General features: G+C 42.3%; 1 protein-coding gene across 1 annotated transcript in view; it reads left to right on the forward strand.

The window, feature by feature from the left end:
* The first annotated feature begins 933 nt into the window (after positions 1-933).
* LOC138250107 (alpha-1-antitrypsin-like) overlaps positions 934-20,941 on the forward strand; it is a 43,113-nt gene continuing 23,105 nt past the window's right edge. Inside the window, exons 1-2 of the mRNA XM_069204552.1 lie at positions 934-1,022; positions 14,952-15,663. Coding sequence (XP_069060653.1) covers positions 14,970-15,663 — 694 coding nt within the window. The 5' untranslated portion in view covers positions 934-1,022; positions 14,952-14,969. The remainder of the gene's footprint in view (positions 1,023-14,951; positions 15,664-20,941) is intronic.

Raw genomic sequence — 20,941 nt, forward strand, 5'->3', positions numbered from 1 at the left:
CCTCTGGTTTTGCTTCTGTCCTTTCTTGCAATCTTGTATTCAAAGGAGATTACTGTGGCAGTGATGGGCGCTAACAGTGAGTCAGCCAGGTTACGGTCTGGAAGAGCAGGTCTAGTGAGCAGTCGAGTAGCAGATTTGAAATTTTGGTGGTGTGCTTAGTGAAGAAGCGAGTGTTGAGAAGTATGCAAAACAGGGATGAGTGTAGTGTAGTGGGGGTCAGGTGTGTGTGGTTGTGTGTATTGAGTGTGTTGTTTGAGGTGTGCAGGGGGAGTAAGGTGGGTGCAGGAGAGTGCATATGAAGTGGCAGGTAGTGAACGTACTTGCAGTGTTGGACAGTGAGGTGCAGTGGAGTAGTGACGAGGCGGTGAGGTGGGTGACAGGAGCTAGCTGCCAGCAGGGCACAGATGAGTGCTGACGGGCTCTCATTTGGTGTCCCTTCGGTACGTCAGAGCCATGTCCCTTGAACATGTATGTACCGTCTGTCTGCGCAGCAGCTGCCATCAAACTAAGATTGAAATCTGTGCAGCCTTGTTGAACCTGTAGTCAGGTTTAATACCCAAGTTGCACCAGGTTACACACTGTATTCAATGGAATGTGTAAGCCACCTATAACACAAGACCAACAAGATTCCACCCTTAAGTCAGATTTGCCATTATCTGACGTAACGTCAGCTTTGTCAGCCAATAGTTACACCTCCAGTCACAGGCAGCTCTTGCCTTGCTGGAATTGCTCAGCGGACAACACCAAACCCCCATTTTAATGCTAAGACTTAGGTGGCAATTCTGTATGGGGTTAGCAAACCATATTATCTGAAGTTCAGTCCTTCAACTCTCCCTTGTAAAATCAGGTGTTCAGAATAAGCTGTTCCGCACTGTTTACTCTGATAAGCCAAACGTGATTTGGTGGTTAATGTTCACCGAGGCATATTGTTTGCTAAAATATGTGCTCTTTTGCAGGTATAAAACACACCACTTATATGAGCCGGTGCCTGGTGAAGTCGGGTGGATCTTTCATAACTTATCGTAAGCTTCAATTACTTTTTAGTTTCAGTTTTAATTTGTCAATGTTTTTTCTATCAGATTTATTTTCAGTTTTTGTGCTTTAGGGATTATGTTACATTTCAGCGCATAGTGCTCGTTGCGTATTTTATGCTCTCCCAATGAGATTGTTTGATGTTGTTTATTGGGCCAAATAATGTAGCAATAGTGGTTGGAAGTCTTGCCTACAGATGGTATATATTTAAAAAAAAATGTGATGGCATTTAACTCGGAGGAAGTATTATATGGGGTGCAGAACCGCTCGTCACAGTCGAGTAAATATGGTTTGCAATGACATTTTGTTTCCATTTTTGTGTGTTGTTGCATATTGTTCTGCAGCAGCCCTGTCGAAAGCAGGACTGCTGTAGAGAAATTATATTGTCAGGCACACATCATGTTGCAACCCTCTGTATGGGAGATGCAGAAGCTTCTGCACCTGCCAGGACCCCCGGCCTGCTTCGAAAACAAATTTTGTACCCAAAAGTATTTATGAGTGTTGTGCATGAAATGGGCGGCCACAGTACATTTTGCACGTACACAAAGTCACATCATAATTATGGGTTACATGTACGAAGCTTTTTTCCAGTCGCAAACTAGATGATTTGCAGAGTTGGCACATTTGCGACAGTAAAATTGAAATTTAGGATTTACACAGGTAACGTTTTACGGATTCCCAATTTGGGTTTGCAACTCGGTATTAGGAAGGGGCGTGTTGAGGGCGCCTCTTCTTAATACCGAATCAGAAAGGTATGTGCGGATGCTTTGCGAGCGAAATGCGGTCGCAAAACATTTGCAATTTACCACCAGTGGAAAGTTGCCCTCAAAGGGACCCCTTCCCCTTTGAGAATGGTTTGGAAAATATTTTTAAGGGCATGCAGTGGTCGCAAGGACCACTGCCTACTCTTAAAAAATGAAGCTTAAGTTTTTTTTAAAGCCTGCTTTATTTAAATTTAAAAGCAATCACAGACATGATGTGATTTATGCGATTCCTAAGGGTGCACAAATTGTGGCCTACCTCATTAATATTCAGGAGGTAGGTCTATTTGCAACCCACTGGGAATCACAAAAGAAACTCAATAGAGTTTTGTACATTTGAAATTGTGATTAGCATGGAATCACAATTAAGAAATCACAATTTCTAACGTACATACATGTGGCCCTTAGTACATATGCAAACATCAACTGGAATACTAGAGGGCAAGAATCTCTGATTCTGGCAGGGAACCATCCACCTAAATCCAGAGATTAAATTATTGCCTCGGAACGGGAAATATGAAGCTTACCAGGAATATTTGGATCAGTTCCACACACATTTTCCACTTGTGCAGAGCAGGTGGTAAAGATGCTCGGAGGCTATTCCAAGGGCTGTGGTAGAGGGGATGGACGACAGAAATGGTCAGGGAGAGCTGGGAAGCATTTGCTGCCCCACGTGCTGCAGCCTTGAAGCATATGGGGGCCAGGTGCATCAACTGCTCCCAGTGCTGATGAAAGGTCTGGGTCCAATGCCAGAGTTTAAGGTCCTGATATTCCCAGACCAGGGATCACCAAAAAAACCTGGAATGCCTAGAGCCGTGTACTCCTTCACAATTCTCATAATGAGAGCCTTTGATGAGCAAGTATTGCGAAAAACATTATCTACATATGGTACTTACTGATACAAAGCGCGGTTCCTAGGAGTATTTGCTTGAAAACATTCATTAGCTATAGAGGGTTTTGTTACATCCACACAAAAACTGTGGAGTTATTGGTGGTTTGATAAATGCAACACCTATGGAAGTCGCTGCAGTTGAGCGCATTACATCATATCAAATAATGGATAAAGTCATAAAAGACACTATTATCCGACAGTAACCCATTTTAGCAGCTTTACGTATCCCTGTGAGCATAATATATTACATTAACTTAACAGAGGAAATCCTCAGACAACTTTGTTTGCCATAGACATGCTATAGATAAATATAATTCCTGAGTGAAAATTGTTTATTATCATTTTCCTGTTGCTTCATAAAGCCCTGAATGTATGACATGTGTGCAGTTCAAAAGAAACAATTATGTATATTTTTGACACACCTGTTTCCCACAACTACCTCCCCTAAAATTAAAAACAGACATCCTTTCATGTATCCACCATAAACCATTTCATAAGCCATATTTTATAACAGCGGGAGTTCCACTATCTGGATAATGTGTTATAAGAAAACTTTGATTGAGTCCTCATCTCTCATCCATTAGCCATATATCGACCATGATGTCATAGTTTCGACTTTCTTATTTCTCACACCATCATCGGGATACCAGATATATTGACTAGTGTTTCATAAATCAAAATGTGATACAGAACATACAAATTACGTGTTTTTCCTCCAGGGAAGCGAGTGTACCAATCTCTTAGTGGAATAGACATCGCTCCTTATCATACTCCAATTAACTTGGATGTTATTGAATGACATATTTCGATGTTCCATGGTAGAAGATCGAGTGGGCATTTAATTAATATATCTCCCTCAGGGTTTAAATGTCTGAAGAGTGTGTAAGAAATTGAATAGATACTTGTGGACCCCGGGCCTGATTGGAAGATATAGGAATTTTAGGAGAGTTAGGACCTGATTTAGTTATTGGTGGGCGGGATACTCCATCACAACGGTGACAGATACCATTTCTGCCGAAATCTATTTCCCAGAGGAAATAACAGGATTTAGATTTCTGTGGACAGGATATCCATCACCATTGTGACAGAGTAACCCATCCCCTAAACTCTCAATCAGTCCCTAAACCACAATTGTGCTATAGTTCTTTGGCAAAATACCAGTCGCTCTATGTGGATTCTCAGAGTAGCATGCCATGAATGCGTCTAAGGTCAGATCAACCCTCAGAGTCATAATCTTGATAGATAAGTAGCTTCCATTTAGGTCTATTTTTCTCTCTAATGGGTAATTAATATTTATTGTCAATTAGAAGATTGTAAAATCCTGAAACAACCCTGTTGTGTCCCTGCTACAGCTCCAGGTTGCATTCTGTTGGTGAGTGGCGCATGTCAGCGTCGATTATGTGACTGTTTTTAACTAGGCACTGTGTCAGTTAGATGTATTCAATTTGATTTGAGCAGGATCTATAGAGTGCAACAAATGCCCGTAGGCATCAAGATGCTATAGTCTCAGGGCCCGATTCACAAAGGTAAACTTAGGCCAAAAGTCTAAGTTGAGACCAAAAGTCTAACTTTACTACCAGTAAAGTTTTATTTTTGGTCTAAACTTAGACTTTTGGTCTAAGTTAACTTTTATGAATCAGGCTCTCAGTGGTCAAATTTAGACAGAAAGAAGTTTCACAGAATTGCAGAATGAGCAGGAGGAATCTCCCTACGGAGTAAAGAGGCAGGTGTTTAAGGCTTTTCTGAAGGAATAGTGTGATTTGATACAAGTTAAATGATTACGAAGTGAGTTCTACAGACTTCCTGCTGTGACTGAGAAGGCTCTGCCCCCTCATTTCTTATTCTGGACACTAGGCACTGTCCCCAAGTTAAGGTGAGTTGAAGGATATACCAGTGAAACCTCACCTTAATTCCCACCGGACTGACCTGGTAAAGGGCCTCGTGCACTATGCAGAGGGCCTTGAACATGCATTTTTTATTGGGAGCCACTGTAGATCATGAAATCCCTTGGGCACCGACTGCCGTTTTGGAATACCCAAAGTAAGCCTAGCCAGCACATTCTGCACTAAATACAGTTTGGCTTGGGTGTTTTTGTTGGTACATTACAATCGTCAGTTATTCACATGACCAACACCAGCACCACTTGTTTCCATGGAGTTGGAGGGATGAAAGGAAAGATTTTCCTCAGCATTCTGATTAGCCAGAAACAAGTTGATCCAATGTAGTTGGCCTGCCAATTCAATGAGAGCCTGCAGTCCAAGATCACGCCTAGATTCTTGGCCTTCTCTGATGGCACTGGTGAGGTACCTAGTCCCTCAGGCCACCAGTCATTATCCCAAATAGAGGCTTCTGTTCCAAAGAACAACACCTAGGTCTTTTCCGCATTGAGCTTCAGGTAGTTTTTTTCCATCCACCCTACTACTGTCATACAAAGGTTGAAGATAGCTACAGTATCTGCAGTATCATTTGAAATCGACACGATCTATGTGTTGTCAGCATAAGAGACTGCTTGGAGTCCAAAGGAATGTATGATCCTGTCAAGTGGGAAGAAGTACAGGTTATAGGGCGTCAGGCTGAAAGATGAGCCCTCGGGCACCCCACATGGCAGGGAAAACGGATCAGACTGAAATTGGTTCTCTGTCACCCCTTGGGGACTATCCTGAAGGTTGGAAGACAGTAGGTTTAAAGCCTTGTATGTGACATCTGATTCCCATAGGCATTGGATCAGTAGGAATGGGGAGACGGTGTCAAAGGCCATGGACAGATCCAACAGGATCAGGGCAATGCCCTGCCCAGCATCCACAAGCCACCTAATACCGTCTGCAGCAGTCCATATTTCCATTGTTGTGTGTGTAGCAATACAAATTATGATTGGAATTGAGCATGTTTTCCATGTACAGGTGCTCTATTTGAGAAATGTCTTGGGATGACCATACTTCCCACTAGACAGAGTGTCCTCCTATACATACTCATCCATTAGACCATAAGGGCACAGATCTGTAGTGCTGTGGAGTAATTTTATGGAAGACGTGCTGATTTACAAGCGTGTTGCATGACAGTGATTATAGGGTTATCTGTCTGCAATGTGGATAGTATGGGTCAGTAAAGGGCTCCGATGTACTTGAAACATTTTAGTATATCTGTCTCAATAGCTATTCACATTTGCCGGTGCGGTGCCTTCTCTAACTAGTGCACCATTTGGGATAGTTGGAGAGGGATGTAATAGGAGACTGTATCCTGCAAGCATAACCCCCCAGATTCAGTATGGACATAGAGTTTGTCCATTTTTAGTTTGCGACACATGCCCTCCCAAATAAATATTTTTACCATCATACCTATCTGGGGCAGAAGCGGTTAGTGATCAATGACAGGAGCATCCCGAAGAAATGGGGTGCGATGACCATTTTCACTGCTTTCATCGCCCCATAGGTTTTTCTAGTTAGGGTGATCTATTGGCCATAATTGTATGAGTTATGCAACTGGTGACAATGATCATAGCTATTTTATCCTTTCAGTCTCCCACCTGAAGTTAAAGCCAGTATTGCAGTTACTGCCACTATGCCATAACATAGGCGTGATTTCTAATTTGCCCTAAACTATGTATCCCAAAAATCTAGAGAATTTGTCTAATAGGTCCATAAGGGCAGGGGTGTTTCCCTTGGTTGGTAACAGTCATAAGGATATCATTAGCATAAAACAATGAGTTGACTTTAACCAAACCAAAGGATATCCCATGAATCTGCAGCAAACACCTTAGTGCTATGGCTACTGGCTCAAGAGCCAGCAAGAACAGCAGTGGTTAAAGGGGGCGCCCCTGTCATGTTACCAGGCAGATGGAAACGTCTCTGAACATAAGGCCTCCACAATTAGGTTGAGCCTTTGGGATGTGACACAGCGATCGGCCTTCATTATAAATTATTTTCAATGGGCCAATTTATCAAGGACTTTAAAGAGGTGTGACCATTCCACTTGGTTAGTGATTTTTTCTGAGTTAAGGGAGATGGCCAGGGTGTCCTATTCTAAGTCCTTAGAAGACAAGAGCACATGTGCTACTATTCTTAAAGGGTTCCTGGACAAATGTTGTGGGACAAGGCTAACCCATGATGGGTGGATTAAGGAGGATATTACCTTGCCCAGTCTGGATGCTAGAATCTTAACCAGTATTTTAATATCAACATTGATACAGGGATGGTTCTATAGCATCCACACTCTAACATATCTCTGTCTTCCTTAGGAAATAAGGGAATGATAGTCTTGTTGGATATAGTGCTTAAAGAGTTTTTGATTTCCTCCTCTTAATGGGCTTCGTAGAGCATTGTCATGTTAAGACCCTGGCATTCCTTATAGAATTATGCTGTGAAGGTTGGAAATGACCTCGTTGATCTCTTTCCATTTTATTTCCACTTATAGCAATGCCAGACCTTTTTTAGAACATGCAGATGAAGGAAGGGAAGTCAGAAACTGGCCTTCCTCCTCATGTTTGATTCAGGATGATGTCCAATAATGGGAGCAATCGAAGGAGGCAAAGACCTCTGAGATATATTGCAGGTGGGTGAGAAACAATAGAAGTACATGGGAGCTTTGAGGATGTTTGTCCTCAGGAGACTTATACTGGGAAATAACCTTGCACCGCATTCTTCTCATTGAGCAGCAAAGCCCAAAAGGGCCATTTTGACCAGGCAATGGTCAGAAGTGCCTCCGGGTAGTTTGTCTTGCTGAAATGGTAGTTGCAACAGTGGACCACTCAACAAGTATTGGGTACCTTTGAATAAAGGGAGTATTCCTTATATAGCGGGTGCGAGATGCAGCATACATTTGTAAGGCCGCCATCATCTTTCACATCATTTAGAACCGCTCTATCTGTTGCATTATGTAATCGGGTCGGTTTGAGTGAATAAGTATGACATCTATTGCTAAGTTTGCATCACCTCCATTATCACCTTGGTCGTGCCAAATTTATTAATTGACCTTGATGTGTGTAAATGAGACTGGGATTTACTTGTGCTTGGGATGTTGCTGGATCCCAGTATCAATGTATGTCCTAGGAATTTGAATTTTGTAGCACATATCTTCCTTTCTGTTCAAGTAAGTGCAAATGCTTTGCTTTATCGTCTTGCTTTATCGTTTTGTTGGTCTTAAAACTCTGAGCACTTTACTACTGCTATTAGAGCTAAAGTCCATGTGCTTCTCCCTTAAACATGGTAACATTGGTGTGTACAAAATTGGCATATTTCATTTACTTAGAAGTTCCTTGTAAACTAGTATACCATATACCCAGGATCCGCAAATTAAATAATACTAATGGGCCTGCAGCACTGATTGCTCCACCCACTTCAGTAGCCTCTAACCTGTCCTAGGCCTGCCAATGTCACTTCAACTTTGTACTTAAAAACTCTTGCCAAACCTTAAACTTTCTTTTTATTACATATAAGTCACCCCTAAGGTAGGCCCTACTGAGCCGAGAGGGCAGGGTGCTATGTAAGTAAAAGGCAGACCATTAATTTTTAAGTTTTACATGTCCTGCTAGTGAAAACTCCCAAAGTCGTTTTTCACTACTGTGAGGCCAGCATTGAGAATTCCTTGATATACTTTTAAGCTGTAATTCCTGATCAGGAAGGAGTAGCTTTGTCATGTTTCATATCTTTGAAATGGTAATGATAAATACTCTTTATTGGTGCGGTAAGATTTAACATTACTATTTTAGAAATGCAGCTTTTAGAAAGTGAAAGGAACAGATGATGGGTGGAATGCTGAACAATGCAAACATCCCCCCCCAGTCAAAGATCTGGGTTGAATCCATCGTATTTTTGTTCTCCATGCCACCCAAAGCTGGACAAAGCCATATACAAATCAGTCTTGACCCCTCTCCCCATGGGAGCAGTCCACCCCAAACTGCTATGCTAGGTCCTCCCTGGACCAGAAACAAGCATCGTGGGATCCTCATCAGCCAGGCTAGCTTGAATCCAGTGGCACAGTGAGCATGGGACCCATGTCTGGGAATACCAAGCTTAGGGTGAAAAAAGCAAAAAGAACAGATGATGGATAGAATGCTGAACAATGTATACATTCATTCCTAGTCATAGATCTGGCTTAATCCATTGTTTTTTCGTTCACCATGCCATCCTAGTGTGGACAAAGCCATATGAAAATCAGCCTTGATGCTGCTCCCCATGGGTACAGTCCAGACCAAACTGCCAGGTCAGGTCCTACCTGGACCAGAACTAATCCTTGGGACCGGTTTCGGGGTACCACCCCTCATCAGCCAGGGTAGTTGCAATCCAGTGGCACAGTGAGCACAAGACCCACTTCTGGGCATACCCTTCCCACTTAGGATGATTAAACCCAGATCTGTGTGACCGGAGGGGTGAATATTTGTATTGTTCAGCATTCTGTCCATCATTTGCTCATTTTGCTTTTAAGGCAAAGGAAAATGTGGATCAAAAGGCATTGATTTGCTAATATTTTTGCCATCATTTGACAAATCAATATAAATTAGATAAAACAGTAACCATCTATAGCACGGTGGTGACATCTCCATATTCCTGTATATCAATAGTGGATGGGGATTGCAAAGTGTTAATTTAATAACTTTGGGGCTGTGCCAATGGTCCTGTCTAGAGTCCATCCTTAGATACATATATTGCCAGGCCATTTAGGGATAAAAAGACCACCACAACTCACCCCAATGCACTGCACGTGATTTCACACATTAAATCACAGACGCCATCATAAATGCCATTGTAAATAATACTTCTAATGATATCACATATCACCTTACCTTTTGCATGCTTCCCTCTCCAAAGAAGGGTGATTCTCCTTAGACCAACCGTAGCGGAGAGCTATTGCTTAGTCACTAGCAGTGTACAGTAGCCCATCTCAGCCACACTAGCATAGAGCACTCCCAGAATGGATGGGTTGGGGCAAGATATTCCATAGGTGGCAGGAATAAAAATTTGAATTTCTGTAAGGAACAACCAAAGTTACTCAGTACTCCGTTAAGTGTCTCATTATTCATCCATGAGCTAGCCACGGGTTTCTTCCTCGCAATCGGTCATATGCAGCGCAAGATGTTTTTTCTGGCAGGTCTCCAAAAATATGAGCTGACCTTTGGCCACAATGGTTACCCAACCCCTGCAGCCCCCAAATTAGCTGCCTGCAGCTAAAGGTCAGGCAGAGCTGTTAGAGAGGTAGCTTCTCTGCCACAGTAGTGTACGGCATTAGACTTGGGTAGTAACACATGCTTTAGTAACCCATGATAACATAACTCTGGTCTAAATGTGCACAGAATGTGGCTCTGGGAAGTGGGCCCTGGGTGTAGGCTGTGGCTTTCAGCCTTTATATCTGCCCAGTCACTATAGCTCCCAAATCAGCTATCCCAGCCCTTCGCTGTGAGCAGCTAGTTTGTGAGGTACAATTTCAGGCTCAGCTATTCACACTCTTGGGCTGCGTGTAGCTGGCCAAACTTATTTTTATTTACTCACAAATGTATGATATCAGAGTATGACTGTCTCCTAAGCTGTGCCTATGAGAGGATGGGTTGTGCCTGTGGCAATGGGCTTAGCTTCAAGGGGGTGTTTGTGGTGCTACATGTGAAATCCAGTAAATATGCTCTACACGCGGATAAGTAGAGAAAGAGGTTTAGGCCCATATTTTGATGCAAAAATGCCGCAAATTTACAAAATCTAGGACCATATTTATACTTTTTTAGCGCCGCATTTGCGCCATTTTGTGACGCAAAAGTGGCGCAAACTTACAAAATGCAATTGTATTTTGTAAGTTTGCACTGCTTTTGTGTTAAAAAATGGCGCAAATGCAGCACTAAAAAAGTATAAATATGGGCCCTAATTTTATTTTGTAAGTTTGCGACACTTTTGCATCAAAAAATTACACAAGTGCGGTGCTAAAAAAATATAAATATGGGCCTTAGTTCTTACACCTCATCTATTTCCAGCTGAGGATCAGTTGTCTCTGGAGGACGCAACAGTAATAGAATCTTACAAACTAATAGTCCTATTCCACTAATCTGCATGTGGTTCAACTCTTAAAGCCACAGGCAGGAAACACAACACTACTTCCCACCATACCTGAAAAATATATATTTTTTAAAAATGTTATTTATTGCTTTTAAACAATGAATACAGACAACACGAAGGGGAAACAAAGGGTTAAAACACGGACCAAGATAGTACGTTTGTGTCTCGTGGCATATTTGTGAAGGTTGCGACTCAAGTATTGACACATCATGCACAGTATTCATGGAAACATTGCAATATAGAAATGTCAGGTGAACCCTTCTGATAAACTCTGGACGCCGCCAGGGGGGTGTCGAGGGAAAGTACATTAGGCTGGCTGCAGCTACCCCACTTCCTTTTGTGACTGCCCTGTGTGTATATGACGTGTGCCTTGGAGTCAGCTGCCGTTCCACTTTTGAGTCTGGGTCGTTGTATCTTCATTGTTGGGTGATGGCAAGGTTCTCTTCTCAGATAGAGTAGTAAATAGTAAAGGTTACCATATGTCTTTGGCGCGGGAGCGTGGAGGCATTAGGTTCCAGCAGGTGGATGATTGTTCCTGGCAGGTTGCTGAATCATGCAGCCAAGCTTTGGCGGAGGGTATATGTCTTCCACCCTAGTGTGCAGCCACCCTCTTTTAGCTAGTAATCATAGCATGGCGCTGAGGCTCTGGCTTTCATCGGGCACCTCCTTCATATATCCCAAAAGCGCCACCAGCGGAGTCAAAGTAGGAGCATGTCTGGGGATGGTGTGCAGGATTTCAAATACTTTCTTCCAGTAAGACATGACTCGAGGGCAGTGCCACGCCAAATGAATGAAGGAGGCATGCCGGTGGTTGAATCTAGCACAGTGAGGATCTGGGGCCAGCCCTATTTTTTGTACTAGTATGGGCGGCGGTAGAGGCAATGTTTACTTTTAAAGTAAATGAGGCCTAGTCTATACTTGAGTGAAAGAAGTGCAAGTTGACTTCCACAGTAGAGCCACTGGGCATCTGTAAGGCGGGGTAAAGATCTTCGTTCCATTGTATTGGTGCTTTGGGAGTGACGATAGGCGTAGTAGCCTGAGTGATGGAGTACAAGCGTGTGATCAGGTGCTGTGCAGTAGAATTCATGAGGATGTTGTGCAGAGCAGAGAGGGATAGTGGTGCAGATGAGAAAGTGGCATGCATTGTACGACATATGGCTCATCTCTGGAAGTATAGGAGTGTGTCCATCAAAGTGAGGCATCTGAGCTTGGCATTGAGGAGAACAATTGGCCATCGGGGTATGGATCTAAAAATAGTTTAAGGCCATGGTTGTGTGCTCGCATGCGTGCATCTTTCTCTTGGAGTGGGGGGATCATAGGGTTGTTAGCTAAGAGGATTGATGGGGAATGTAATATAGAAAATCCCTACCTTCTTCTCAGTCTGTCCCACACCCAGTGTACGTGTGCAGTGTATGTGCCAGCATGGTCAATCATCCTTGAATGGGCTTTCGACCTTGCAACCGTGTTAATGTCCATTCAAGATACCCTATAAGGCTCATACAGAGTCACTGTAAGGGGGCATGGTGCAGTGCAGTCCGCCTCGACAACTGTGTGAAGTTGAAACGGTATAGGGTATACCCAGAAGTGTAGGTATTGTGCTTGAGCGCAGAAGGCGTATGATGTAGTATCTGGTGCACCCAGTCCCTCCTGCTCAGGTGATATTGTTAGGAGTTCCCAGGATATCTGTGATTGTTTACCCACCCACACTATAGTAACTAGGTTGGATTTCAAATGTTTGAAGAATTGGGCGGTCAGGGGGAGGGGGATACCACCATCTTCACTATTGCGATGCGGACAGCAAGGGAGAGGGCTAGTTGGGTCCATATTGTTTTTTGGTCCTCCACCAGGACATCGCTCTGCCATAATTGACTTGGCAAATTTCTGAGGTATCACTGTTGAGGCAAATACCAAGATCCTGAACCGGTTTGTCAGCCTTCCTCAGAGGAAACTCCAAGGGAAATGGGAGAGTGCCATTCAAATGCAGATGCCAAAATCAGATGCACAAAGCCTAAGGCAGTATGCATTTGGTGCTGTGGGTATGAAGACCCTGAAATTAAAACTTCTGTGCTACTGAAATTGAAAAGCAATACCTTTTTGACTTTCCCTTTAACATCTCATATCATCCCTTTATGGCTCAACATTAAAAAAAAAAACATGCTGAAAATGCAGCTCATCCACCAAATTAATGCACATTTTCCAAATGGTGCAACAGTTATTTACAATTTAACCCCACCTTAATGTTTCCCAGCTGATGTGAATGCAGCACACATAGAAAGAGGAAAAACGAGGAAAAATAATGTTATTTCTCAACACTGCACCTCTCTTACGCCTCCCAGGTGGAGGAGTAGACTTTTGACACATTCCCTTGTTTACACTGTGTCGTAAATCTGGGAATTGGTCAAATGCTCTGGGTGTTACGTGGGAACACCCAACTTAACGCCCATGGCATGCCTCCCTTTCAGAGTATGAGGCAACGCAGCGACATGAGCTCCCTTGTCTCATTCTATATCTACAAGGGCATGAAAAGCCACGCAGGGTGGCTTTACATGGCCCTGTAGATATGGTGCTGCAGTGTGCACCACAGGAGCGTCAAAAAAGGGATGCCCTGGTGGCACACGAGGGCTTGTAATTAAACCCGAGATTTTAAATGGAGTGTACATGCTCTCTGTCAAATGGTATGCAGACGTCTCAAACAGTAGCCATGTTGTAAGCAAATTAACCCCCTATTTTGTAATTGTGTTGAAATTGGATTAGTCATGAAACCAAACTCCACACCAAAACAAGACTGCACATGCAAACAATGTTAAAGGTCTAACTAAGCAAGTGCTCTTTGATAGAAAATTACAATGCACACAAACATTTGCATTAATATGTTCGGGATTTCATGATTTTATAACTCACAATCATACTTTACTATCTCAAGATTGTGAACATTGGACTTTTACTGCTCAAAAGAATTGTCCCCATCCCTTGATTAAAAAAACACGCATCAAACCCCTATTGGCCTCAGATTTATTCCACAATATTAACTATGATTTCGAGATTTTGGGCTTAAATTGAAGCCTTCCCAAAACTGAGCACAACGGTCAAAATTCAATTGTGTTTTACAGAAATTATGATTTGGAAAATCGGATTCTAGCAGTCAAGACATCTCCACATTTTATACCTTCATTTAACCCCTGTGACACAGCACGCTAGGTGAATTGCTTTAATTGCAAACATTTTTTTCTGTATGGGAAGGCACATGGGAATAATTATTTTTAGGAATATTCCTCTATAACCTTTGCCTCCTTAACCACTCCTCGTGAATCTATTGAGAATTAACTTGAGGTGCGCGGGTGAGGAAAGTTCATGCAGTTTGTCAAAATGACACATACATTCTAGTGCAAAACACACATTTTCCATATGACATACTGTGCATCCCTAACTTAAGAGTCACTGTCTATTTTCCTATGCACCACACTGTTTCTGACACTTTTTTTTAAATGAAGAATGCTCCATATGATAGTGTGCTAAAAATCCAATCACTATATTTCTAAGACACTACAAAGACATCAACCGTCTCTGGGAAGGGAGGTTATCCTACTGAGATCTATCTCCATAGGAGTTCATTTGAGAGTCAGATGAGGAGACTTAGAGAAACGCACTCTTGAAATATTAAATATAAGCCCTCTGCATACTTTCTTAGCCAGATCTCAACAGCTCAAGTCATCCAAATAATCCCCCCATCAAGAACCTGTTTCCCCTAACCTCCATCAGCACACCACTGCTGTCCCACCTATCATTTAATGGTCTAGTTCCCCAAAAGAAAAATGCCTGATAACTTTGTCCTCCGATGACCTAAAACCAGGGACATATTCTGATGTGGGCAGAAATTAGCTTCATCACTTTCTTCCTCTTTTCCAAATGTGTTTTCTGCACTTTGAGTCACACCTGTCTGAGACCTGCAAACTACACCCTTCACAATTTAGAAGTAAGTTAAAAAACAGCCCAATTGTCTAATTGTTGGTACAGGAAAAAAAAGTGAATGCTTATCAGTATGTCAAAAAAGTTTAAAGGGTACTGAAACCTTGAGTTTGTGAAATTAGAATGCTAAACCAAGCACAACAATCACACGTGATGCTATAAATAAAAAAAAAGGCCACACTTGGTTGAATTGATTTATTGTTCATAGAATTATTTGGTGGACATTTTCACCTTCCAAAGAGTGCTAACGTTTTCCTGTTTTCGCAGCCATTCTTACAAAAGAACATGAGGTCTGCACTGCACCTCTGCCTATTTGTCACCCTGCTTTATGGATTAGCCCTGTCTGATCATCATGAAGGACATGAAGGCCATGGAGAGCATGGACACGAAGACAAACATAACCACTCTGACCACCACCATCACGACGATAAAGGCCATGACCACAAACACCATAAAAGTGAAAATATGACCTGCCACAGAATTTCAGATGGCATTTCAGATTTTTCATTCCGGCTCTTTAACCAATCTCTCGGGGTAGGAGAGCCCCGCAATGTATTCTTGTCTCCTGTAAGTATTGCAAGTGCCCTGGCGATGCTGTCTGTAGGGGCAAAAGGTGCCACTTTGAGTCAAATACTGCATGGCCTGGCCTTCGACCTCACCAGTATTTCACTGAAGGATATCCACGAGAGCTTCCACCACCTTCTCCAGATGCTTAACAAGCGTGATAGCGAGCTGCATCTCAGCATGGGAAATGCCCTCTTTATTAAGGAGAATTTGAAACTCCTGCCCAAATTTCTAGAAGATTTGAAAAGTCAGTACGATGCGGAAGCATTTTCAACCAATTTTCAAAATGAAGAAGAAGCCAAAAAACAGATAAACGATTACGTGGAGAAGCACACAAACGGCAAAATTGTTGACTTGTTGAAGAGCGTGGACAAGGACAGTGCACTGGTTCTGGTTAACTACATTTACCTGAGAGGTAAGACTGATTGTGATACTCTGTTGGTGGACCCAGACCTGACTGCTAATGTACATTTCCAGATTTTTAAAAAGTAATTCTTACAATGCCTTTAATTAAAGTTACTATTTCTTTCCTTCTAGACTGATTGAATAGTTTTTGTTTGTTTGACACTCTCATGCCAAGGACTTTGAGATTGTGGATAAGAGTGTGACCGCCTGCAAACATCAAGCAAAATTGAATATAATTGCAACATTCATTCTTTTTATGAAACTTTTAGTATGTGGGCAATGTGCAGATGTTTTTCTCTTCTAATCTCCTGCCCCCTTCTAAGAATTATTTCAGTGTTACTCTGTCCCTCTTTCCTTCTCTTCTTCGCTCAACACATGGGCAGGACGTAAAACAGGATGGACATCACTTTAAAGGCACCTTAGACTGGTTAGGTTCAAGAAGCCTAATGGATACTAGCGCTCAAATGTGATAATTGGGGTGATTTAGTGCTACCCGAAATAGGGACACATTTTTTGCACTTAACTATTAGGACAGAGAGACAGAGCACTCCAAGCCATACTCAGGAAAGTGCCACAAGATGAACAGAACTGGGCAGGCACACTAAGAACACTCAATAAAACAATATATAGGAAGCACTTTTATTCTGAAAAAGGAAAGGTATTTTTATTGACTCACAAATAAATACTAGACATAATAAAATAAATGTATGCACTGTCGTTGCCTTTTGTATTTAGTGTTTCACAGTGCACAAACCTCATTCTACAGTCTTTAAAATATGCTTTCACAATAGAGTAATGTTTGCTTCTAACCTTTAACATAGGCTTTTCACAATATAAAAACTCCTGTATACTGAGTTTGGCATTCGCCTCCCACAACTCAAGGATGCCTGACCATGGTATTTGACATTTCTTCTACAATATAGAAATGATAAGGCACATTTGTCCTAGTCACTAGTTTTTCATGTAAAAAATTACATTTACTGTTCCTTTTTCTGGGTTCTTTCGTCCCTGGATCACTAGGTTTTTGGATTTTATGTAGTATGGGTCTGACTTAGAGTTTGGCTGATGGGTTACCACGTCACAAATGTGACAGATATCCCGTCCGCTGTATCACAACTTCTATAGGATATAATGGAATCATAATACAGTGGATGGGATATCCCTCATGTTTGTGACAGAGTGACCACATCTGCCAAACTCAAAACCAGGCTCAGCTCCCTCAGTAATGACAGATGAAACTTACTTCCTTCATCCAAAATCTGCCAACTGTTCCTGCATGTTGATGCCCTCTTATCACACCTTCCCTGTATAACAAAGGTGCCCATGTACAGCTAGCCGCTGGCGATCCCTCATCCCCCAGTGCATTAGAGTCAGGATAGCCCAGCACAGCTCAGTCAAGCCTGAATTCCTTTGAACCAAGCACTAGGAAAATTATAATCCATTTCAAATATTTGTAGCAATTCATTTAGAATGAAAGTATAATACTAAAGATTCATTTCGGGCCCATTCAAAAATAGGACCAGCACTTACTTTGGTCTTTGAAGTATGTGCAAGTCTGAAATACTTCTTAACCCAATTTACAATAAAGTGCCTGCTGCCTATCAAAGCCCAGGAGTCAGAACAATTTATGAAAGCGAAATGACCATTAAACGTGGAGCCAAATAATATAAGGAGACCCAGCATCACTCACTCTGTCCTGAACGCACAAAATTAAAATTAGTCTCATCTAGTGCAAGCCTAACTGTCTCTAAATGAAAGGCTTAGTCAGACAAAAGTCATCCTTATTTAGCTTGCACACGGTCATACTTGTTGCATGCATGACCTGCAACTTATGCAGGGCCAACTTACCTTGCCTTCCAATAGGAAGTGTACCTTATGTTAAAAGATGGACACTGTAGTTGCAGCTCATAACCAACATTATTGTGGGTAAGACACCTTTTAATGGCTCCACAAAGCAGAGATTAAACATATTTAACATAAAGGTGTCAAAATGAAAATAAATTGCTGTTCGCACTGCTATGGATTGTCCTATATTTAAATTTGAAATGACCATTACTAACATACCATTCCCTACTTTTTTAACTGTTATGGAAAAGTTCATAGCAGTATTTTTCATTGAGGTATGTAAATCAAATTGTTTCTTTTGATAATTACATAGTGGGCATTCTACACAAATGGACATAGAGGGGAAGCTGGCCATTTGTGCAAAGGGCCTCTATAATATTTGATAGTCCAGCAAAAGGTGGCTCTACGTGTAAACTCCTATAAATATTTTTCAGCTAATAAATTATTTTGAGACCTCTCCAGGTGATGAGCTTTTCACCCATATTGTCTGCAGCTTACTTCATACTAATATCTTGACACTATCATGAAGGTGACAGTCCTCGGTAAACATTTTGGTAAGAAGTTGATAGGAATTTGGAAACCCTTACTTGAAGCTGGAAAAATTCATGGGGCCTAGAAAACCAGTCAGTCAGACTGTGTAATACTTTTGGGAGATTCCGACAGCATTAGAAACAGTATACAAGAACATTAAAAATAATGCTTCGCCATGGAAATATAGTTACAAATATAGCTCCAAATGATGGAAGGCCTCAAGGAATTGAGTACAATGGGGGTTAAGTGATAAGTTCATTTGTAATGCAGGGCAGCAGAAACAGAATCCGTGTAGTAGAGAAACAAGTGCAGCTAATTATATGCAGAACTGCTTGTGTGAAGGACTATCACATCAAACAAGCATTGGCAAACTGCACAGGTTTGAGATGGCTCCCAGTCTCTTGGTGTTAGACCTGGCATCATTGGAGTAGTCTCCCCTGTCTTTTTGCCTCTGCTTCCTGTGTTTTTGACTGTGTGCTGGACTTTGTTTTTTTCTGGTTTTGGTACTCTTGGCACTTTACCCCCTGCTGACGAGTGCTAAAGTGCAAGCGCTCCCTGTGTAAATTGTATGTGTAATTGGCTTTTTCATGATTGCCATGTTTGGTTTACCAGTGAGTCCCTAGTAAAGTGCACTCGAGGTGCCCAGATCCTGTAAATCAAATGCTAGTAGTGGGCCTGCAGCACTAGTTGTGCCACCCACATGAGTAGCCCTGTAAACATGGCTCAGACCTTCCACTGCAGTGTCTGTGTGTGCAGTTGTAAGCTGCTAAGTTGACCTGGCAAGTGTACCCTCTTGCCAGGTGCACACCATCCCTTTTTATATATGTAAGGCACCCCCAAGGTAGGACCTAGGTAACCCCATGGACTGGATGCAGTGTATGTGAAAGGTGGGACATGCACTGATGTGTTTTACATGTCCTAACAGTGAAATACTGCCAAATTTGGTTTTCACAGACTCAAGGCCTATCTCTTTCATAGGTTAACATGGGGACTGCCTATGCAAATCTTTTCAGTGCAGTTTCCCTTTAGAAGCAGATACAGATATGTAGTCTCTGAACTGACAATTAAAAAATATATTTTTTGGTAAAGTTGTTTTTTAGATTGTCAGTTTGAAAATGACACTTTTAAAATGTGGCCATTTTCTTGCTTAAACCATTCTGTGACTCTGCCTGCTTGTGTATTCCCTGTCTGGGTCAGACTGGTAGTTGGGCTGGTTTTGAATCTCCACTAGACAGTGACACAAAGGGAGCTGGGGTGTAGCCTACTTATCCTAATCGGCGATCTGGGCTAGAGTCGAGAGAGGAGCTGACACACCTGAATAGGCTTTGCCTGCCCTTTCACAATGCAGTCTCTTGCCCCCGCCTGTGTGTTTCTGGGGCAGGCCTGGGCAAGGCAGGAACCTGTGAACAACAGGGACTTTCCTCCAACTTCAAAGGCAGAAAGAGAATAAGTAGTGGACCCAAAACCCTAGATTTTTAGATTAGTTCTGGAACCAAGATAATCATGTGCCAAGGAAAAGAGCTGAAGAGTTGGAGGAGGAGTACTGCTTCTTTGCCTGTGACTGTGCTTTGCTGGGTTGGCCTGCAGTTGCTGTTTCTGCCTGAAGAGGACAGACTGGACTTTGTGGTATTTTCCTGCTTGTGAAGTGTGTCCAAGGGCTTGAACTGAGCTTGCCTCCTGTTTTGAAGACTTAGGGTCATTAAAGACTACCGCGGCCAGCACCTGGACTCTCTGCTGAGACTCCTACCCTGCCAAGTGGTGCCCTTGAAAGGTGAAGCTGGTGGAACCAAGGTGGAAATCAATGCACAGGATCCGTGCTTGGAAACTTTCGATGGAAAATTTTGATGTACCACCTGCAACATGACTGTAAAAATGATGACCCACCCACATTGCAGCTGAAATTGATGCACCTCCTGCATCGCGGCTGGGAAATGAATGCATCACCTGCATCACAGCTGTAGAAAAGATGCAACATCCGCTTGCAGATGCTTAATTCGATGCAAATCCCATGCAGCACGGATTCTTGTCCTCCTGTTGCCAGACTTCGCACTCAACATCACTTGCCATCAAAATCGAAGTGAACGTGTCCAGACCCAGAAATCGGCACTTCTCACTTGTGGGAGAGAAAAACAATGCATCACCTACCCGACCGGAGAAGAAACAACGCATGGCCTCACTTGCGAGTAAGAAATCGGTGCTTCGCTGATTTTTCCGACACACGCTCTCCTGTGTGGCTTGTTTTTTACGCAAGCCAGGTACTTTGTGTACCATCAACGCATCCTTTGTTTTCTATAATAAAGTAAGACTCTTTTTCATTTAAAAATTCATAACTTTACTTGTGTATGTTGGACTTTTGTTGTTTTGGTCTTGTTTGATTTAGATAAATATTGGCTATTTTTCTGAACTGGTGTGATGCCCATTTTGTATTGTTTTCACTGTATTACTTTAAATAGTACCTCTGAGATAAGCCTGACTGCTTATGCCAAGCTACCAAGGGGGTGAGCAGGGGCTATCCTAGGTGTGTGTCTCCCTTATCCTGACTAGTGTGAGGGTCCCTGCTTTGACAGAGTGCATACTGACTGCCAACCAGAGACCCCTTTTCTAACACTTGGCTTTAGCATTTTTTTAATGTTTAGTAAGTCTTTATTACAATAACATTAACACAGTAGCTGTCCATGTATGCACAAACCTTCAAGTGCAGCACTGGCCTTTCTTTAAGGTTTATGTAATTAAGTTTTGCAAAATCATTCACCAATGCAAGGTTGAAAGGCCATGCAAAGATGGCTGACCGTGCTGCCACATATATGCGCATGCACGAGTGGACATTGTGGAATGGCTTGAAAGCCATTTTACAAAGATGGGAGTCCATGCATGCCTATGAGATTGGAAGTACACACACATAGTGGCCTTTT

Source organism: Pleurodeles waltl, chromosome 1_2 (assembly GCF_031143425.1).
Source record: "Pleurodeles waltl isolate 20211129_DDA chromosome 1_2, aPleWal1.hap1.20221129, whole genome shotgun sequence".
Lineage (NCBI taxonomy): Eukaryota > Metazoa > Chordata > Amphibia > Caudata > Salamandridae > Pleurodeles > Pleurodeles waltl.